This window comes from Centroberyx gerrardi, chromosome 1, assembly GCF_048128805.1.
Source record: "Centroberyx gerrardi isolate f3 chromosome 1, fCenGer3.hap1.cur.20231027, whole genome shotgun sequence".
Classification (NCBI taxonomy): domain Eukaryota; kingdom Metazoa; phylum Chordata; class Actinopteri; order Beryciformes; family Berycidae; genus Centroberyx; species Centroberyx gerrardi.
This window is the reverse complement of record NC_135997.1, coordinates 20,980,503-20,998,281: the sequence shown is the minus strand read 5'-3', so window position 1 is coordinate 20,998,281 and position 17,779 is coordinate 20,980,503. Positions and strand designations below refer to the sequence as shown.

The following is a 17,779-nucleotide window of genomic DNA, read 5'->3' as shown; positions in this document are numbered from 1 at the left end:
GTGTGTGTGTGTGTGTGTGCTTGTGCATGATGTACGTATGTGCTTGTGCATGATGTACGTGTGTGTATGTGTGTGAAACAGAGCGATACCCGCAGGCTGTGTTTTTAGAAAAGGGGGACAGCAGCATGAGGTATTGGGCCACAGAGGAGCCATACTCACTGTCAGCCTGCAGGCCTCAGCACACACACACACACACACACACACACACACACACAAGGCTATGAATGATTGCAGTAGCCCACCCAGGAGAAAGTCTTTTCTTAAACACACAGCCTAGTTTTACTCTCCCATCTGCTAGTATAATCTCTCTGGGAGATGGATAATCTCCAATATTAGACTACATAATATGCAGAGTGCTTTTTACTTTCTTAAGACTTTGTGAGCTTTAGTATGAAATGGCATCCTTTGATCTGTTTATTTAGTGGCATTAATCAATACACATAATCAATAATCAGTATCACCATAACTGCACTGACCTAATACTTTGCCTTTTGAGTCTTTCGCCTTCACCAATACCAAGTGTATATGTTGGCTAGTAGTATGCTGTTATCCAATATAGCATATGTGTGTGTGGACTGGAATTACTGTAGCTTTTACATAAAAAGCTAATAGTGAAATTGCATGGAGAAAAATTGTTGGTTGGATTTTGCCATTTTAATTACAAAAATTGACTACTAGCATTCTCTCCCGCTTGGTTTTGCAACCGAGAAAAAACGTTGATATTTCTGGGCGTCAGTTGGAAAATCGACCAGTGTTATCATGTTTGTTTGAGTGTGTGGATGTTTCCAAATGTGTTTACGTCTTTGTGCTCACATCTCGGTGTATGTGTGTTACCAGGGACAGCAAGCTGACCATGTTGCTAAGGGAGTCGCTAGGCAACATGAACTGCCGGACCACCATGATTGCTCACATCTCCGCCTCGCCCAGGGATTTCTCTGAAACCCTTTCCACCATCCAGATCGCCTCCCGTGTCCTCCGCATGAAGAAGAAGAAAACTAAAGTCACCGTGGTGAGTTTCATAAAGCCTCGATACTTCTCGATAATTTCTCTTCATCCGACAAAACTAAAGAAAACTTAAGTCACAGTGGTGAGATGCCTTCAAGCTCCAATCCAAAAGCTCAAACTAAAGAAAACTAGTCACCATGGTAAAATACCTTAAAGCTTCAATCCGTAATTGTTGAGGAGAAAGTTCTGGAGTCAGAGGTTCGTCTTACTTGATTATATATTTATTAAAAGGAGTCTCATGAGAGGAAGAGATGCACACAGCACATAGGCTACATACACTTCTTCGAAGAGGAATAGAAAGACCAGTCCTTTATGTGTCTTCCAAGGACGTACAGGATGTGCTGACATTAGAACAGATAAGTTAGCGCTTCCACAGACATCTCGGAGACATCCAGGAGACCTCTGGCACAGTAAGTTATGGCACAAGGGTTACAGTGAGGTGACCATTCATCATGAAACCTTACATTCCCTGAGGGGACCCCAGTTCAGCTGTTAGTACCTATGTTCAATTTTCTTCCACAGTAATCCTAAACAAGAATAATTAAATTAAAGTCACAATGGTGTATTATCTTAAAACCCAAATCCTTAATCCAAATGGAAACAAGACTGGCCTATCTTATCTTATTAAAGTGTTACTCTAGAATTTCAGCCTTGGGCCTCGTTGCTCAGTTGGCTGGGGCGCGTGTCTTTGTCGCATATAGTTCCCCTCTCTCTCTCTCTCTCTCTCTCTCTCTCTCTCTCTCTCCCTCTCTCAGTCTCCCCACTGTGAACTTTCAAACAAAGGCTAAAATGCCAAAAAAATAATCTGTAAAAGCCCAGTCTGAAAATCTAAAAAGGGAACATGACTTAACATTTCCCCTCCCTCTCTCGCCTCCTCCTCCCCTCGCCCCGTCTCTCCTCAGCAATACACCTCCAGCTCGTCTGGAGGAGAGAGCTCCTGCGAGGAGGGCCGCATGCGGCGCCCCACTCACTTACGATCTTTCCATCACCGCGGCGACACCGACTCCGACCACCCGTTGCTCCGCCTCTCCAGTGACCCCGACGAGTACTCGAGCAGCGAGCAGTCATGTGACACGGTGATCTACGTGGGCCCTAACGGGGCCGCGGTGTCAGACAGAGAACTGACGGACAACGAGGGACCGCCGGAGTTTGTACCAATTATTCCAGCTTTGCTTCGAGGAAAAGCTTCAGAGCAGCAACAACCGCAGTGTCAAATTCAGGCAATCGGAGCCCAGACCAAGGTAATTCAAACACATTTACATTTATATTTTAGGCAATCAACAGTAATCAATAGAATGAGGAGACTACTTGATGATTTGCTTGCTGACAAAATGCTTTGATTAGACTTTTGTGGAAAAATGTCTGCGTCCCAGACAGTAAATCACTCCATTTACTCAAGTTGGACCCCATGCTGACAAAGCCCTTTCTGTTTGAATTCTCAAGCTTCTGCTGACATTTACTTCTCCTTGATTTCTGCTCCATTAGGTCCAGCCTCAGCCGGAGTCCCAGGACCAGCCCAGTGGCCCACACTCCCAGCCCCTGCCCCCGCCCCCCCAGTCCCTGCTAGGGCAGCCGCTGGCCCCCGTCCCAGAGGAGGGAGCTGAGTGTCTCAAGTGCAACACCTTCGCTGAGCTGCAGGAGAGACTGGACTGCATTGACGGCAGTGAGGAGGTGAAGATAATATTCTGTTCTGTTTTTTTTTTTTTTTTTCATTATTGTGAAAAGAAAAACAACATCCATACATAAAAAAAGACAGAGAATCTAAGATTGGGCCACAACAGAGAAAGACAGGTAAAAAAGAAAACAGAAAAATACAAATTGTATGTTTTTGTGATGGAAAGTGTAGTTGATGGTATATGCAAATTTTGACAAGTTGTTTGACAAGTTGAATATTTTATCTATTCAACTAGAAAAAAGTGTTTTGCCTGCATCCTTGCTTTCACTCGCTCTCACAGCTTCTATTTGTAGGGCAATTTCGTGTCCCTTTTAGGAAGCATTTGCATTCAGATGGTGATACAAAAAGCTGCAACGGGCATTCCAATTAATTTTTAATTCCTCAAATACCTTATTATCCTTGAAAAATTTGTTCCATTCTGTTCTTTTTCATCCATCCATCCGTCGATTGTTTCAGGTGGCAAAGTTCCCCTTTGAGGAGGTTCCAGCTAGCAAACAGAGTGCCAAACAAGAGCCATGCTCAGCTTCAGCTGTTCCAACCTCAGCTCCGTCTGCTCCTGGCTCTGCTGCTGTCTTGGATACAGCAGCCAGAACAGGTAAAGGCTTTAATTCATTCTCTCTGCACAGACCTGAAGATGCAGGTGCTGACTCTATCACTGAAATGTATAAGGATCCTTTCCCAGTGGTTTTTTAACTTTTACTCTTTGGACACAAATAATTTTTCCTCATGACCCCAAAACTGACTTTGAAAGCTTTGCCAATCTGGCAAATGTAGTTCTGTATTCCAGCATCAAACCAACCTACATGAATGAATGAGTGAGTGAATGAATAAATTAATGAATGAATGAGCTAACCTACAGTATTTTATGATTTGAGTTGGAAAAAAACACTGTTCTGTTCTGTTTTGTCCTACATCCCACAGGCTCCACAGGGCCGAGAGGAGGTGCAGCGGAGCTCTCCTCCTCTTCACCAGGAGCCTCCAGGAGGAGGACCAATGACCAGCAGCTGCAGGAGATCAGGGAGGTGGTGGAGGAGGCGGAGCTGGCCCAGTCGATGATCCATAGCCTGGCCCAGAGTTCTGCTTCCTCCATGGCTACTGGCACCAGGAGCGTCACAGGCAGCAGCGGCTCCACCACTCACCCCCTGCACAGGGCCAAGAGCACCAACCTTCATGACAGGTCAGGACAGGCGCTGTGCCCAAAACGTGTGTGGTACCTGCTCACCAGAAGGCTCTTTAAGTATATTGAATTTCAAATGGTTCAGTTGGTATCAAAGTCAAAAAGTAGTAAAAAAAAGAGAGTAGAAACTACCCACCATCCTGTAAGAGTGCTGGTAAAATTATCCAATCATGAAAAACATGACAAACACTGGACATTACATCACCATTCAGTGAACGAAGGTAGTTACATGCACATCCCAACTGAGGTGCAGGATTAATTGGAATCTAATGCAAGATAAAGTGTAGAACAAAATAGTAAACTTTTATGCCCTAGTGGCCCTAAATTAAATAATTAATACTAATTAGATGTAGTTTTGTAGGTTCAGTGCTTTTTCTTGCAATTGTTACCATCAACATCTGAACATCAAAATGTCTCCTCTGTGGTCTGATTGGGCAGCCGTGAGTCTCTGAGTGGGGGCAGTAACAGCGAGGGTAAGGCTCGTCCACTGGGATCACCACGCCTCGGCATCGCCAGCCTGACCAAAACCTCAGAGTACAGGTAAAGTACACACACACGCACACACACACACACACACATGCAATGATGCTGACTGTTGACATCTTCATCATTTCATTAAATTTCAGTAAAAACAACTATTGGAAAAAAATAACTTGAAAAATGTACATGAAAAAAATTATGTCATGCTTGTTTCTATTATTGTAAAATAGTAAATAGTAACTAGTAAGGAAGGAGTTGCATGCGGGCTAATGAACAGTCCAAATGGGTCACCATGGTTAACACCCTTGTGTTTCTGTTGGTCCTCAGGCCGCCGTCCTCCCCGTCCCAGCGGTGTAAGGTGTACACCCAGAAGGGCGTGATGCCGGGAACGCCCCCTCTCTCCTCACACACCCTGGCCCAGGACGGCCAGGCCGCAGACTCTTTGACCCCAGACAGTATGTATTCTTGATACCTGTTTTATATTTGTGTTTATACCTTGAAATGCATTTCTGTTTCAGTCCAAACTGTTTCTTTATCTTGTTCTCTGTTGTTTTAAATTATATTATGAGCATTTGAGTGTTAAAGCATTTTTTTAAAACAATTTTTGTGTTAAACTGTGTTAATAGAATTCATTATGATTTATTTACGTTGCATATGTTGTATGTTGCATATTTTATTCTGGGCATAACATAGTATGCCCACATAATTACTGCTGGTTTGAATTTGACATGATATCCACTTCCTCAGTTACCAATACACCAGCAGGTGCATGTATTCTGCACTTGGAAAATAAAGTTAATCTCTCTGCCAATTGTGTGTCTGTGATCCTGCAGACAGTTTGGCTGCAGACAGCGGCCGTTCCTCCACAGAGTCCCTGCTGTCCAGGACTTCTCCTGTGGGCATGAGCCCGCAGGTCCAGGAGCCAGCTCCGTCTCTGTCTGCCAGCCTTGGCTCAGCCGAGACGCTCTGCGACGATGACGTCCCACAGATACCGTTGGACACACACAGGGACGGTGAGATGCTGTAAAACACTGCTATCTCACAGATTTTTAAACAGGGAGAATGGGATGAAATACAAAACAAGTCATGAGCCACATTCATACCCTTCACAATATGAGTACACATATCTACCTTACCACACTAGGCAACCAGAACACCTTTCTTCTCTCCTTCACCTCCACCCCAGGTCCAGCAGTCTCTCTAGCCCCAGTCGGGCCTCTCTCTGTGGGGGAGGATGAACTGGTCTACACTGTGGCTCCTGGAGGCGAGGAGGACCTTGATGTTCGGGCTCTGATGGAGACTCAGGGCCTGACCTGTCGTCCATCCAGCATCATCAGCTTCAACAGCGACTGCTGCTCCGTCACCGCCCTCGCCTCGGGCTCCCGGCCCGTCAGCATCATCAGCAGTATTGCAGAAGATGGAACCGTGGAGGGCTATGGCATGTCCGCCGTTACTGCAACAACCGCCGGGGTGACAGAGGTGGTTGCCATGGCAGAGGTCAGTGTGATTGACTTGCTTTACATTTACAGTAACCTAAAACATTAGCTGTGTGCCTGTCTGTCTGATGGACCTAGTCAGTCTGTCATGAGGATCTATAAATGTACCTATTTCCAAATACAAAATCGAATTTATATTATTTTAATTCAAATTTACATATAAAGCAATGTCCATCACAAAGTTGCATCATATTGTACCATACTTTACTGCACTGCATTGGACTGTTTGTTACTGCATCATGTTGAATCATAAAGTATTATATTGAATCGTAGAAAAAATGATCCTCACCTGCCAGAATTTGATTGAGGACTGATGAAGATGGCAGCCCTATCATGCTACCAGGCTACCAGGCTGGAGCCTAAATCATATCATATTCAATCGAAGTCTTTCAGATTATAGCACATCATATTATACCAAATTGTATTGTACCCTGTTGTAGGTGGCCATGGCCAAGCTGCGGCTGGAGGGCGAGGCATTGGTCTCAGTGATGCCTAGCTGTGGTTCTTCCATCTCCTCCTGGCTCAGTGATCTGAGCGTGGGCAGTGAAGCCGACCAGTCCCTCCACAGCTTCAGCCAGTCCCAGAGCCAGCAAGGGGAGGCCCTGGCTGAACCTGACCCCAACCAAAGCCTTTCCTCTGGGGTAGAGGGGCTGGCAGAAGTCCCTGGAGGTCAGGGAAGTTCTGGCACCCAGAGGAGAGGGAGTCTGGAGGGAGAGATGGTGCTGTCAGAGAGCGGGAGTGAAAGGGGAACCCCAACCAAAGACAGACTGAAGAAACTGCCTCCCTCAATGGGTAAAACAACCATCCAAACCCTGGGGCTGTCTGGAAACTTCTCCCCCTTCAAGACCACCATCAGCGTTCACCCATGTGTGGCTGTCAAACCCATGGTCATACAGGAGCCCACCATCCTCTCCTCACCCACCAAGACCGGCTTAATGAAAGACCCAGCCAAACTCAATATGACGCCGGCCCCACATTTAGCTTCCATTTCCGGTGACATGAGCTTTGAAGACCCCTGGTTGAAGCGTGGTGTGGAGGAGGGGAGATGCAGGGAGCTGGTGTGTGAAGTGAAGCCAGAGAAGAGGCAGGTAGAGCAGAAGAGCCACCGGGCTGAGGCGATGTCGTCTCCAGATTCCTCTAAGAGAGTGGTGGACGGCTGTGAGATGGTGACTTTGGTTGCCCAGGGAGACTGCCTGACTAATTTCTACAGCCCAGACATCCACCGTACAGCCAGTCTTCCCCGCGGCTGGCACAGACTCAACCGCCACGATGGCCTGGATAATGGAATCGAGTACCGGAGTCTCGGCGTCACCACCTCGACCCCCTGCAGCCCCCGGTCCACGCTCGACCGGAGGGGATCCAACGGAAAACAGGGCCTCTTTTCCCACAAGAGGGGGGGAATCCCACCTCTGCCACCGGTACGGAAGTCAAGCCTAGACCAGCGGAACAGGGCTGCCGGCCCCCCGATCAGCCCCCTCCACCAACCCAGCCATGGGCTCTCCTTCCTGGGCAGCCCGGCGGATGATGCAGGAATCTCTGGATGTAGTGTCACTAGACAACGAGGCTCCAGCATAGACAGCAGCAGACTCTTCAGTGCCAAGCTGGAACAGCTAGCGAGCAGAACCAACTCGCTGGGCCGGGCCCACGGCTCCCACAGCGGCTCCCCCCACTACGACTGCTTCTCCCTGGAGCGGGGGGAGAGTCTGAGAGGGGGAGGAGGAGGGGTGAGGGGGGACAGCACCATGCCTCGTACCGGGCGCAGCCTCACCCGCGGCGGATCAGTGTCTTCCCCCACTGCTAACGGCAACAGTCCCAGTTTCAGTGCCAGTCCCGGGCCGAGCAGCGCTCCACAGTCGCCGGCCAAAAACAGCAGCCAGTCAAAGATCTCAGCGGTCAGTAAGCTGCTGATGGCCAGTAGTCCCAAGGCCAGGAGTCTGTCCGCCTCCAGCACCAAGACTCTCAGCTTCTCTACCAAGTCTCTACCCCAGGCTGTCAACCGCAGTTCCAGCCTTCCTCCAAATGGAAAGGTGGGAATTCTTCTTCATAGTTACTAAACACATTTTCACCCATTTTAACACATGTAAACTACTGTTCACCAGACGAAACTCTACCATGTGATCAGTTTTACTTCCTTCAGAAAATCAGTTTTGTCAATCAGTGTGAGACCTTTCTCTTTGTGCACTTTCATTGCCTTTTTTACAGAAAGAAACAGAGAATACATTAATTAATTAGTTAAAGCCAGTAATTCAGGTGAAGCTCAGTTCCAGGAGTTGGGGTACTCATTCTATCCCATCATTCATCTTGCCATCTACTCTGTCTACCCAGCCCCAGAGCTCAGTCCAGGGCCCGCTGCAGCAGCAGGGTCCTTCCCCTGGCTCCTGGTCCACCCAGTCTCTGAGCCGCAGCCGGGGGGGAAGCCTGGCCGCCAAGCTGCCTCTCCGCGCTGTCAACGGTCGAATCTCTGAGCTCCTCCAGGGCAGCGCAGGGTCTCGCTCCAGGGGCCATGCCCAAGGAGGAGGCACCGAACCTGGGGAGGAGAGGGGAGTAGGAGGGGCAAGGTAAGTCACTGGAAGAGGCTACGGTTCACTAGGCCAGCAGTAAAACATTTTTTTTACATTTTTGTATTTAGCAGAAGTTCTTATCCAAACTGAATCATATCAAGTGCAACTCTTTTGTGCAACCTGTTGCTGCTCTTAGTGTAATGATTCTGCTTGACCCCTCCTTGGTTTCTGCTCTCAGTGGAGGAGGAGCTGGAGCTGGTGGAGGAGCTGGAGCTGGTGGAGGAGCTGGAGCTGGTGGAGGAGCTGGAGCTGGAGGAGGAGGAGGTGGTGGAGGAGGTGGAGGGGCAAGTGGAGGAGGAAGTTCCCCGGGAGAGGAGAGGCTAGCAGTGGTCCAGACCCTGCCCTCTCCCTACAGTAAGATCACAGCTCCCAGAAAAGCACACCGCTGCAGCAGTGGCCATGCCAGCGATAACAGGTATTGATTAATTTAAGTTTATTATTGAGAACTGTAAAATGTAATCACTTTGCCTTGACAGCAACAGCAAGTGAGTTGGTCTGATTATATTGTATCAAAATGTCATGGTATCCTATTAGCAGTCAGTGTGGTAAACCAATGTATTTTTGGTGCTGCTTAAAGAATTTTACTCTCAGAATGCACCTTTAAATTTGATCTCATCCTGCCTCTAACAGCAGCGTGCTGAGTGGCGAGCTGCCCCCGGCCATGGGGAAGACGGCCTTGTTTTACCACAGCGGCGGCAGCAGCGGCTATGAGAGCATGCTGAGAGACAGCAGTGAGAACACTGGCAGCACGTCGTCTGCCCAGGACTCCCTCAGTGAACACAGCTCCGCCACCACCTCGTCCAGACGGAGCTCCAAGAGCAGCAAGAAAAGCAGGAGCAACACAGGTCACACCAACTTTATACTCATTTTTGAATATTGGTTAAATGACATTTCCCAATAAAGATGGGAGAGAGAGAAGGGGAATCACATGCAACTTGGCTCACAATCATCAGTAGCCAGTACATGTTATTCGCCTGCATCAGTAGAGCCACAGGGCCGCCCTGAAGTTAGATATAATGAGAGTGAAAGTTATGAGAATGATATAAATGAAAATTATATTAAAATGATGAGAGAATAACTCAACTACAAACTCCATGCAGTAGCAAGGGCAGAAAGAACACATGTGAAATGACGAGTCAATTCATGGTTAGTTATGAACAAATGAATGGATGAATGAATGAATGAATGCAAAATGCAAAGACGATGGTGACTGAATTGGGGTTGATGCCATGTAGTTTGGCATTCATTTTCATTTATTGTTTCATAATGTGGGCATTGTGAAGCCCCTTTGAGACTATAATTGTAAATAAGGGCTATACAAATAAAGTGAATGAATGAATGAATGAATAAATAAATCAAACAAACAATCAAGCAGTCAATCCCATGTTGTCCATGAGGCGTAATGTCCTCATGTTTTACACAAGCACAAACATCATTGTAATCATTCATAAGCACTCAGCATTTAAAACACACTATGAAATGCCAAAAATGACTGTATGAATGAAAGCTACGGAAGTGAAAACTATAAAAAAAATGTGGTCACATGACTAAGTGAATGCTCTGGAAGAGAGAGATGTGTGAATAGCAGGCTAAGAGAATAAAACCATTGATACACAGAGATGTGGGAGTGAGAGTGCTGTGAAGGGAATCCATCAGAGAGGACACAATGAGGAAGCCATGGAAGGGAAAAGTAAAACAGCAGGCTGTGGTAGAGTGGAAGGAGCCAGGTAGGAAAGGTGACCCTGACCACCCAGCTGTGAAATGGTAAAGGGAATCTGCCGGTGTGGGCCATAATGAATATATATACACCAGAGCACCGCACACAGCCAGCTAATGTGCCAGCCAAATTACACTATACCAGTTACCCATGATGATGGATATGTGCATAAAATCAGAATGGATAGAAGCAGCTCTTCCCGGTGTGTGTCGGTGAATGCTGATGTAAATGCAATACCCTTTCCATCCCTCTGTATAGAGTGAATACAGAATGAGGATATAGCCTGACTCCCTGCCACACGCTACTTTACCTGCTCTGTTTTCAGCTGTTTTACCTGCTACCTTAGGGTAAGGGGTTAGAGAAATACTTTGCTATATTTAAGTTGTTTCACCAGCTTTAAGCACTATACTTCTGTTGCAGACAATTATATGCTATATTGTCACTGTCTGCTGAAAACCTTGTATCTCCAAAACTTTTCAGGAATTTAAAAAGAACAGCCTTGTTTTTAGCTTAATGACAGTGCATTTGTACATTATCTGATGGTTTTTGGCTTCATGAGGTCAGAAAAGTTTCATAATCCAGAGGACTATGTAATCCTTCAATTGTTTTAAACTCAGCTCACACATAGTGGCAGTTCTTGGCCTCCAATACAGGGCCAGTTAAAATGAACGTCTATCCTCAAGCTCTATACCATAATAGCAAATGCACATGTAGTATATAGAACCAGCTGTGATACTGGATGCAGCATGGCAGAGACACCCTGAAACCAAAAAATAAAATTGACATCAGTCTGATCTTATCATGCAACACAGAGTGGGAGCTGAATTTGATCTTATAGGGTCTTAGCACACTGTGTTACAAAGAAGCCCAGATGTGGTAATATAGATGGATTTTCTCTCATTTGCCTTCAAACAAGACTGATTCTGTGGATAAAAGAGACCATTCACCATCAAATCGTCATAAGAAGACACAAAGACTCAAAGGAGGGAGGGAGGGAAGGAAGGAAAAAATGTAGGGAGGGAGGGAGGGAAGGAAGAAAGGATGGATGGAAGAAAGGATGGAAGGAAGGAAGGAAGGAAGGAAGGAAGGAAGGAAAGATATAAACAGTGGGTAAGAGGGAGAAAGAGGGATGTGTGAAGACGTTTGCACCACCAAAATGTTAATCACATCTCCAGCTGAGTCTTTTTTTGTACACTTGATTTTTATTAGATTGGATTCTATTTGCTCTCTTTTTTCTTTCCAGCTCTCTCCCTTCATCTCTATCTCTCTTCATCTTTCTCCCCAACCCTCTCTTACCTTTTCTCCCCCATTCCTCCATCTCTCTCTCCCCCACCACCTCCTACCCTCCCTAGCTACTCTTTCTTCCTCTCTCTCTACCCCCCTTTCTACTATGTAATGAAATACAAATGGCTGAATGTGTCTGCTTGACCTTTCTGTGCTGCGCTGAGACCAAAAGACAGCTGCAACCTTATTAAAATCATCTCTTTCTCTGTCTCCCTCTCTCTCTCTCTCTCTCTCTCTCTCTCACACACACACACACACACACACACACACACACACACACGCTCCCTCTCACCCGTTATCACCCAGTTCATGGTGAATCTGATAACGCACATTCCTTTCGACATGGCTGCCAATTTCTATGCAAATGCTGTGAGCGTACGTGTGCATGTGAGTGTGTGTGTATGTGTTCATTCCGGCGTAGTGGGCAGATTAGAGAGTGACCTGCTGCTCTTATCTCTACGCCTTATGAACAGCGACTAAACTTCTTTTTTATCTCTCTCTCCTTATCTGTTTCTCTTTCCCTTTCTGCTTTCTCACTCTTTCTTTTCTCCTTTCCTTCCTATCTCCCTCCAGTGATTCATCTATCTGCCATTCTCTCCTCTCTCTCTCTACCTATGATCTCTCTCTTCACTCATCCCTATCTCACAGTATCCCGCTGTCTTATCCTTGTCTTATCTTTGATTCCTCTGTAAGATGCTTTTTCTGACGCTCTTGTCCAGAGTGAATTGTAAGTTGTAGATGGATGCATTGGCTGTTAAGGCAATCTCACACTGACGTTTCAGTTATGGGTTGATCTCTCTAGCCATTAGACCACCTTTCCAACCATTTTTCTAACATTCTTCTTGCTTTCTGATTTTCCTTGCTTTTACCTTCCCAACATGTAGCACAGGTTAAGTGTGGTCCTGTGTATCTCAATGGTTATAGAGCATAGCACTAACACTGCCAACAAGGTTAGGGCTTTTATTTTCACTGGGCCCACCCTTATTAAAAATGTGTTATGTTGAAGAAATGAAATGGAATAGAAAGAGAATAAAGAAATGGAATATAATGCCATTTCTCTTGATGTCAGCCACCTCTATCTTGGGTTATAGTTATATATATATCTATAGGCTATGCTTATTATATGTTGCAGTCAAAGCCAATTAAGAATCACGCTTGTACTGCTAAAGCATTATGCATGGTGTGCTGCCTCTGGTCATTTAAAAATAGATCTTCCCTGCTGATACAAATCAAATAATAACCTTTTAGAAAGAGTGCAGGACTCACTACACTCCATGTCAGCTGCTAAAATACTGAAAAATCGTAGGAATACATCTGCAGTGTAATTTTTAAGATGTATATCGGTATTTCCGCTTCCAATGAACAGGCAGGGTAGGCCGTGCTACTCACATGCTTTCATTAATGTTGATGTCAATGGAGAGTGTAAGAGTCCTATACTGTTTAAAAAGTGTTTCTACGTGGTCAGGAAAGCCTTCTGGGAGAAACACTGGTTCATGATTTTGTCATTTGGATGTAAGGATGCCGCCTCTCATCCTTCTGTTTCTTCGTCTTATTTGTTCTCTCAGGCCTCCAGCGTCGCCGCCTGATCCCCGCCTTGACCTTGGACTCTTCCTCTTCCTCTCCTCCTCACCGCTCCTCCAAACCGTCCGTCACGTCCTCTTCGTCGTCCTCCTCCAGCCCAGGTGCATGCTGGGTCGATGGCCCGCTGGGGCCTCCGGCTCCCCCTAACCCCCGGGGCGCGACGGCAACCACGGAAGCCTTCGAGATCAAGGTGTACGAGATCGATGATGTCGAGCGACTGCAGAGGAGGAGAGAGAAAGGAGGGAGCAAGGTGAGAGGAGGGGAGAAGGAGAGTAAGAGGGAAACACGGTGAAAGAGGGTGAGGTGGGGGAGGAAAGAAGAGGAGAGGAAGGGAAAGGGGGCAAAGGGCAGGAGAGAGAGAGATTGAGAGAAATAAATGATAGGAAAACTGCAGAGGACAGAGAGAAAGGGAGGAGAAGAAGAGGGAACAAGAGGAAGGAGGAGACAAGATCAGAAACAAAGGAGGGAGCGATGGGGAGACAAAGATGTGGTTAAAAGCTCTTTTCAGACAGGATTAGTTTTCAGGACAATTTGCATAGTAAGTAATTGTTAACACATAATTTGCACAGGAAAAGAGATCTCTAATCACTCTATCAGTCTACTCTTTTTACGCCTTGTCATCACACAAAAAAATGTACCGTGCATCATACGTAATTTCTGGAACTGACGTGATGAGCATGGCTGAAAACTGCATGGCTGCAAGAGTGAAGAAAAGTCACAACTGCACCAGAGTTGAGTTGTGGGTTTCAGTCTGGGCTGGGCTTCACCAAGTGCCTCCATGCATATAAAAAACCTGGAGGAATGTGAAGAGTCCTTTCCCAAAGGAAGTGACACCAAAGGCAACAGTCTGAAGGATGCCCATTCAGATGGGACTGGTTTTACCTTGGATATTTTTACTGGGCATTTTACAGGAGGTAAAAGAGGCTGGAGTTTTTCCTGGTGCGGGCGCCCGCAGTCCGTGAAAATTACTGGCATGGCAGATACGGATAGGACTAAAATTACAGATATGCTCCAGTAATGATTACATTACCCTACCTCCCCCTGCAAAACTAATCCTGTCCAAATAGGGCTAAAGTGAGGGAATGGGGTAAGAGACAGCTAGCACAGGAGAGAGAGGATAACAGCAAGGAAGAAGGAGAAGGAGAAAAAGAGAATGAAGAAATAAGGAAAATGGTTAAGGAAAGGAGAGAGAACGTGTGACGGTGGGGTAAGGGAGAATGAGGAGTGGATGAGGTGAGAGAATCAAAGAGGGTGAGAGAGAGAGAGAGGCAGAAAAAGGGGGCGAGAGGGCAGGAGGAATATTCCATTTGATGCCAATTGAACTTATTGAATTAGAAGTGTGGGACACAGAGATTAAAAAGCAATAGAGCTCTGTGGGAAGAGAACTGGGGATAGATTATTAAAGGGGAGAACAAGAGGAGAAGGGTGGAAAAGAGGGAAGAGACACAGGGAGAGAGAGAGGAGAGAGGATTTTAAATTGGCAGCATGTCAGCTATATGTCAAAGTGGAAAGGGGATTTAAGTTCAGCTAAGGACAGCTTAAATCCTCAAAGGGAAAACCGTACAATTTCATGTTTTAAATATGCAACATGAAGGATTTTCACAAAACGAATTAGCATTAAATGAATGAATCAATTACTGTAACAGCCATTAGCTCTACATTCTATAGGCTTCCCCTGTGAGACTTCTTTATGAGGGGATTCATTTTCCCCTCTCTGCTGCTTTTGAAGCATCAATTTACAAACCATTAGAAACTAATTCCTAAGCTTTTACAGTATACTGTACTTGTTCTCAAACTTGTGAAATTGGTCCAAATGAATGCATGGAGCAGATCGGTGGGGTTCCAGGTTCTTTAAAAGCTTTATTTATCCAGAGAAGGAGTGATCATTGTGAGCTGGTGGAAAGAGGGAGGGAAGGAAAGACCATGAAATATAGATTTTCCCTGCAGTGGCCTTAAGCAAGCCACTTAACCCCCAGCTGCTCCGGTGGAGCTGCTCAGTGGCCGACAGCAGAGGACTGTGGTTATACTGGGAGGCAATGAGGTGTGAATGTGTGTGTAACCGTGTGAATGTGAAGCAGGGGCGTTGCTGAAAGAGAGCCATATGTGCTGCACAAAACTCTCTCTCCCTGGATAAATAAAGGTTAACTAAATCCATATATCTCTGCCTGTCTGTCTCTCTCTGTGTTTATCTCTCTCTGTCAGGAGGTGGTGTATGTCAGCGCTAAGCTTCGTCTCCTGGAGCACCGTCAGCAGCGCATCAGTGAAGTCAGAGCCAGGTACCAGTGTCTGAAGAAAGAGCTGGAACAGACCAAACAGTACCTGATGCTGGAGCCGCACAAATGGACCACCGAGTGTAAGTGTGTGGCTCTGATAGATCAGGGTGTGTGTGTGTGTGTGTGTGTGTGTGAGCAACAGAGAGACAGCAAGTGAGAAAGATGTGTGTGTGTGTTTGAGCCCTAAGGAGTGCCTCATCATGTATTCTACACCAGTGGTTCTCAACCTGGGGGTCGGGACCCCACAGGGGGTCGCAAGATAATTTTGAGGGGTCGTGAGATAATTTATGAGATAGGGAAAAAAAATATTTCTACTACATAAATGTATTATCATGTCTATTTTCTTTCTACTGAATAGTTTTGAGCCTCTACCTCCTCTGATAATAAATCAAATGAAACAACCTGAAAAGGAAAAAATTATTCTTTGGTTGAACTCTCTGCATATGCAGCGTGTGACGGGGGGTTGTGAGTAGTTGTGAGTCACAAGCCAAAATATTTGAGAACTACTGTGCTATACAACAATCACACCTGTTCTTTGTATCATAACCTCAGTCAATCAATTGGAAAAAAGAAAGTCAAATCAAAAAATGTCTTCAGTACAATGAATTAAGTCATAAACAAAGCAAATGCGGGAGTGTTTTAGCAAGGACTGCCATGCTGCAATTATGGCATGATTGGGGAATTAGCAAGCCCTCTGTTTGTCCTTGTATTGGTGTGTGTGTGCTGTTTTAGCATTTAATGTAAAGGTGTTAGCTAAGTTAGCATTTAAATGGTGTCAACTACAGTACTTCCCTATGTAGAGGGTATCACAGCTGTTGAATAATTGTTCTCACTGTCTCTGTCTGTCCATGTCCAGTTGAGCTGCAGCAGGCCTATGAGGTGGACTCGCTGGAGTATTTGGAAGCTCTGGAGACAGTGACGGACAAACTGGAGACCAGAGTCAATTTCTGCAAAGCCCATCTCATGATGATCACCTGCTTCGACGTCTCCTCCAGGCGGAGGTAGACAGATGGAGGGACGGGGGAGTGGACAGACGGCGAGATGGACAAACAGTTAGACTCAATTTGATGTTGAAGTTTGGAAAATCCCCCCCCAAATAAATTGAAAACACCTTTTGAAAATATCCTCAAAATAAATACCACCTCATTGGATGGATGGATGGATGGATGGATGGATAGATGGAGGGAGGGAGGGATGGACGGACAACTTCTGTAAAGCCTGCTTAATGTTGATCACCCCGATGTCTCCTCCAGATGCAAGTAGACAGAAAGACAAGTGGATGGAGAGATGGATGGATAAATGGACTAGAGACATCTGAGACAACAGTTCAACAGAGAGATGAGCCCACAGGTTTTCATGCTGGGGTTTTGAAACAAGTTTAAAAACAGACATCCAACATCATCTGACGGACGGGCCTAAAGACAAAGACACCTCTTTGATTCAGATGAACATGGCTGGATATACTGACTGATGGCCCAACATGCAGACAGACAGACTGAATGATTGGTCTGGAGTTTGAAATGAAACATCAAACATGATCAGATGACCATGGTTACAACACTTGGTTTCCAGATAAATGGATAGATGGACAGATGAATTGGAAAGATAGACGCCTCTTTGATTTAGACGAACATCAAAGAATGTACGGAGAGGGAGGGAGACGAGAGAGGAACAAAGACATTTTGTGACAGAAAAAGGCATGGAAGAGGAGAAGAGGTGCGGGAGAAGAGAAGGGCAATTTCTCGTCATCACCCATCATTTTGGAAGAGCACTTTTTAGAGTTTAGTTCAGAGCCATTGGTTGTAAATACAGAGTGCTGACTAAATAATGGCCTGGTATTGTTGTGTACTTAAAAAGAAACAGACTGATCCACAGAAAGACAGAAGAAACAAGAAAATGATCCGGTGGTGAAAGATAAGTGCCTTGCGAACACTTCAACAATACTAAGACCAATTCTCTTTCTCTATGTGTTTGTGTAGGCTACATACTGTATGGTGCTAGCGTTACCATAGTGACAAAATTAACCACAAAAGATCAGTGTCCTTGGAAAAACCTTGTATTTACAGCCATTTCTAAGTTCGATGTTTTACTGTAGGTCAGTGTTTTCCTATGTGCCAAGCATACTACCATGTTTTAATGTGCTTAGGTGCAGTGGTGAGAGACTAAAAATAAGTTGAAGAAGCCCTATTTTAAAAACTAACACTGAGTCCTCTGTATAAAAAAGAACCTGTTGCACGGACCAAAAATGTCATTGGAAATGCATTCTGAAAATGACAAATCAGACAAATCCATGGGCGAAAATGGTAAAATGGTGCTGACAAGCCGACTTGAAGATACATGGTTTTTCCAGGACACCAAAGTGTTTGAAAAAAAAAACAACCTAAAGCTTGTTTCTTGTGGTGTTCTTTTTACCTTGACTTTACACAGGAACAGGAAAAAATTGAATTTTAACCCTTTGTGGCCCATATTGCACCCGACATGAGACTGATCTGATGGCTTTTCCATGTTCATAAAGAAATGAAATGTCTGA

At 45.5% G+C, this 17,779-nt stretch overlaps 1 protein-coding gene across 1 annotated transcript in view; it reads left to right on the top strand.

Moving 5' to 3' along the window:
* The window catches only part of kif26ba (kinesin family member 26Ba), a 100,305-nt gene extending 82,526 nt beyond the window's left edge, over nucleotides 1-17,779 (top strand). Inside the window, exons 12-29 of the mRNA XM_078283027.1 lie at nucleotides 838-1,009; nucleotides 1,908-2,246; nucleotides 2,491-2,676; nucleotides 3,137-3,275; nucleotides 3,602-3,857; nucleotides 4,296-4,397; nucleotides 4,665-4,792; nucleotides 5,171-5,350; nucleotides 5,530-5,834; nucleotides 6,274-6,460; nucleotides 6,503-7,860; nucleotides 8,159-8,391; nucleotides 8,573-8,628; nucleotides 8,707-8,809; nucleotides 9,025-9,239; nucleotides 12,961-13,226; nucleotides 15,179-15,329; nucleotides 16,106-17,779. Of these exons, the coding sequence (XP_078139153.1) occupies nucleotides 838-1,009; nucleotides 1,908-2,246; nucleotides 2,491-2,676; nucleotides 3,137-3,275; nucleotides 3,602-3,857; nucleotides 4,296-4,397; nucleotides 4,665-4,792; nucleotides 5,171-5,350; nucleotides 5,530-5,834; nucleotides 6,274-6,460; nucleotides 6,503-7,860; nucleotides 8,159-8,391; nucleotides 8,573-8,628; nucleotides 8,707-8,809; nucleotides 9,025-9,239; nucleotides 12,961-13,226; nucleotides 15,179-15,329; nucleotides 16,106-16,254 (4,525 nt within the window). The 3' untranslated portion in view covers nucleotides 16,255-17,779. The remainder of the gene's footprint in view (nucleotides 1-837; nucleotides 1,010-1,907; nucleotides 2,247-2,490; nucleotides 2,677-3,136; nucleotides 3,276-3,601; nucleotides 3,858-4,295; nucleotides 4,398-4,664; nucleotides 4,793-5,170; nucleotides 5,351-5,529; nucleotides 5,835-6,273; nucleotides 6,461-6,502; nucleotides 7,861-8,158; nucleotides 8,392-8,572; nucleotides 8,629-8,706; nucleotides 8,810-9,024; nucleotides 9,240-12,960; nucleotides 13,227-15,178; nucleotides 15,330-16,105) is intronic.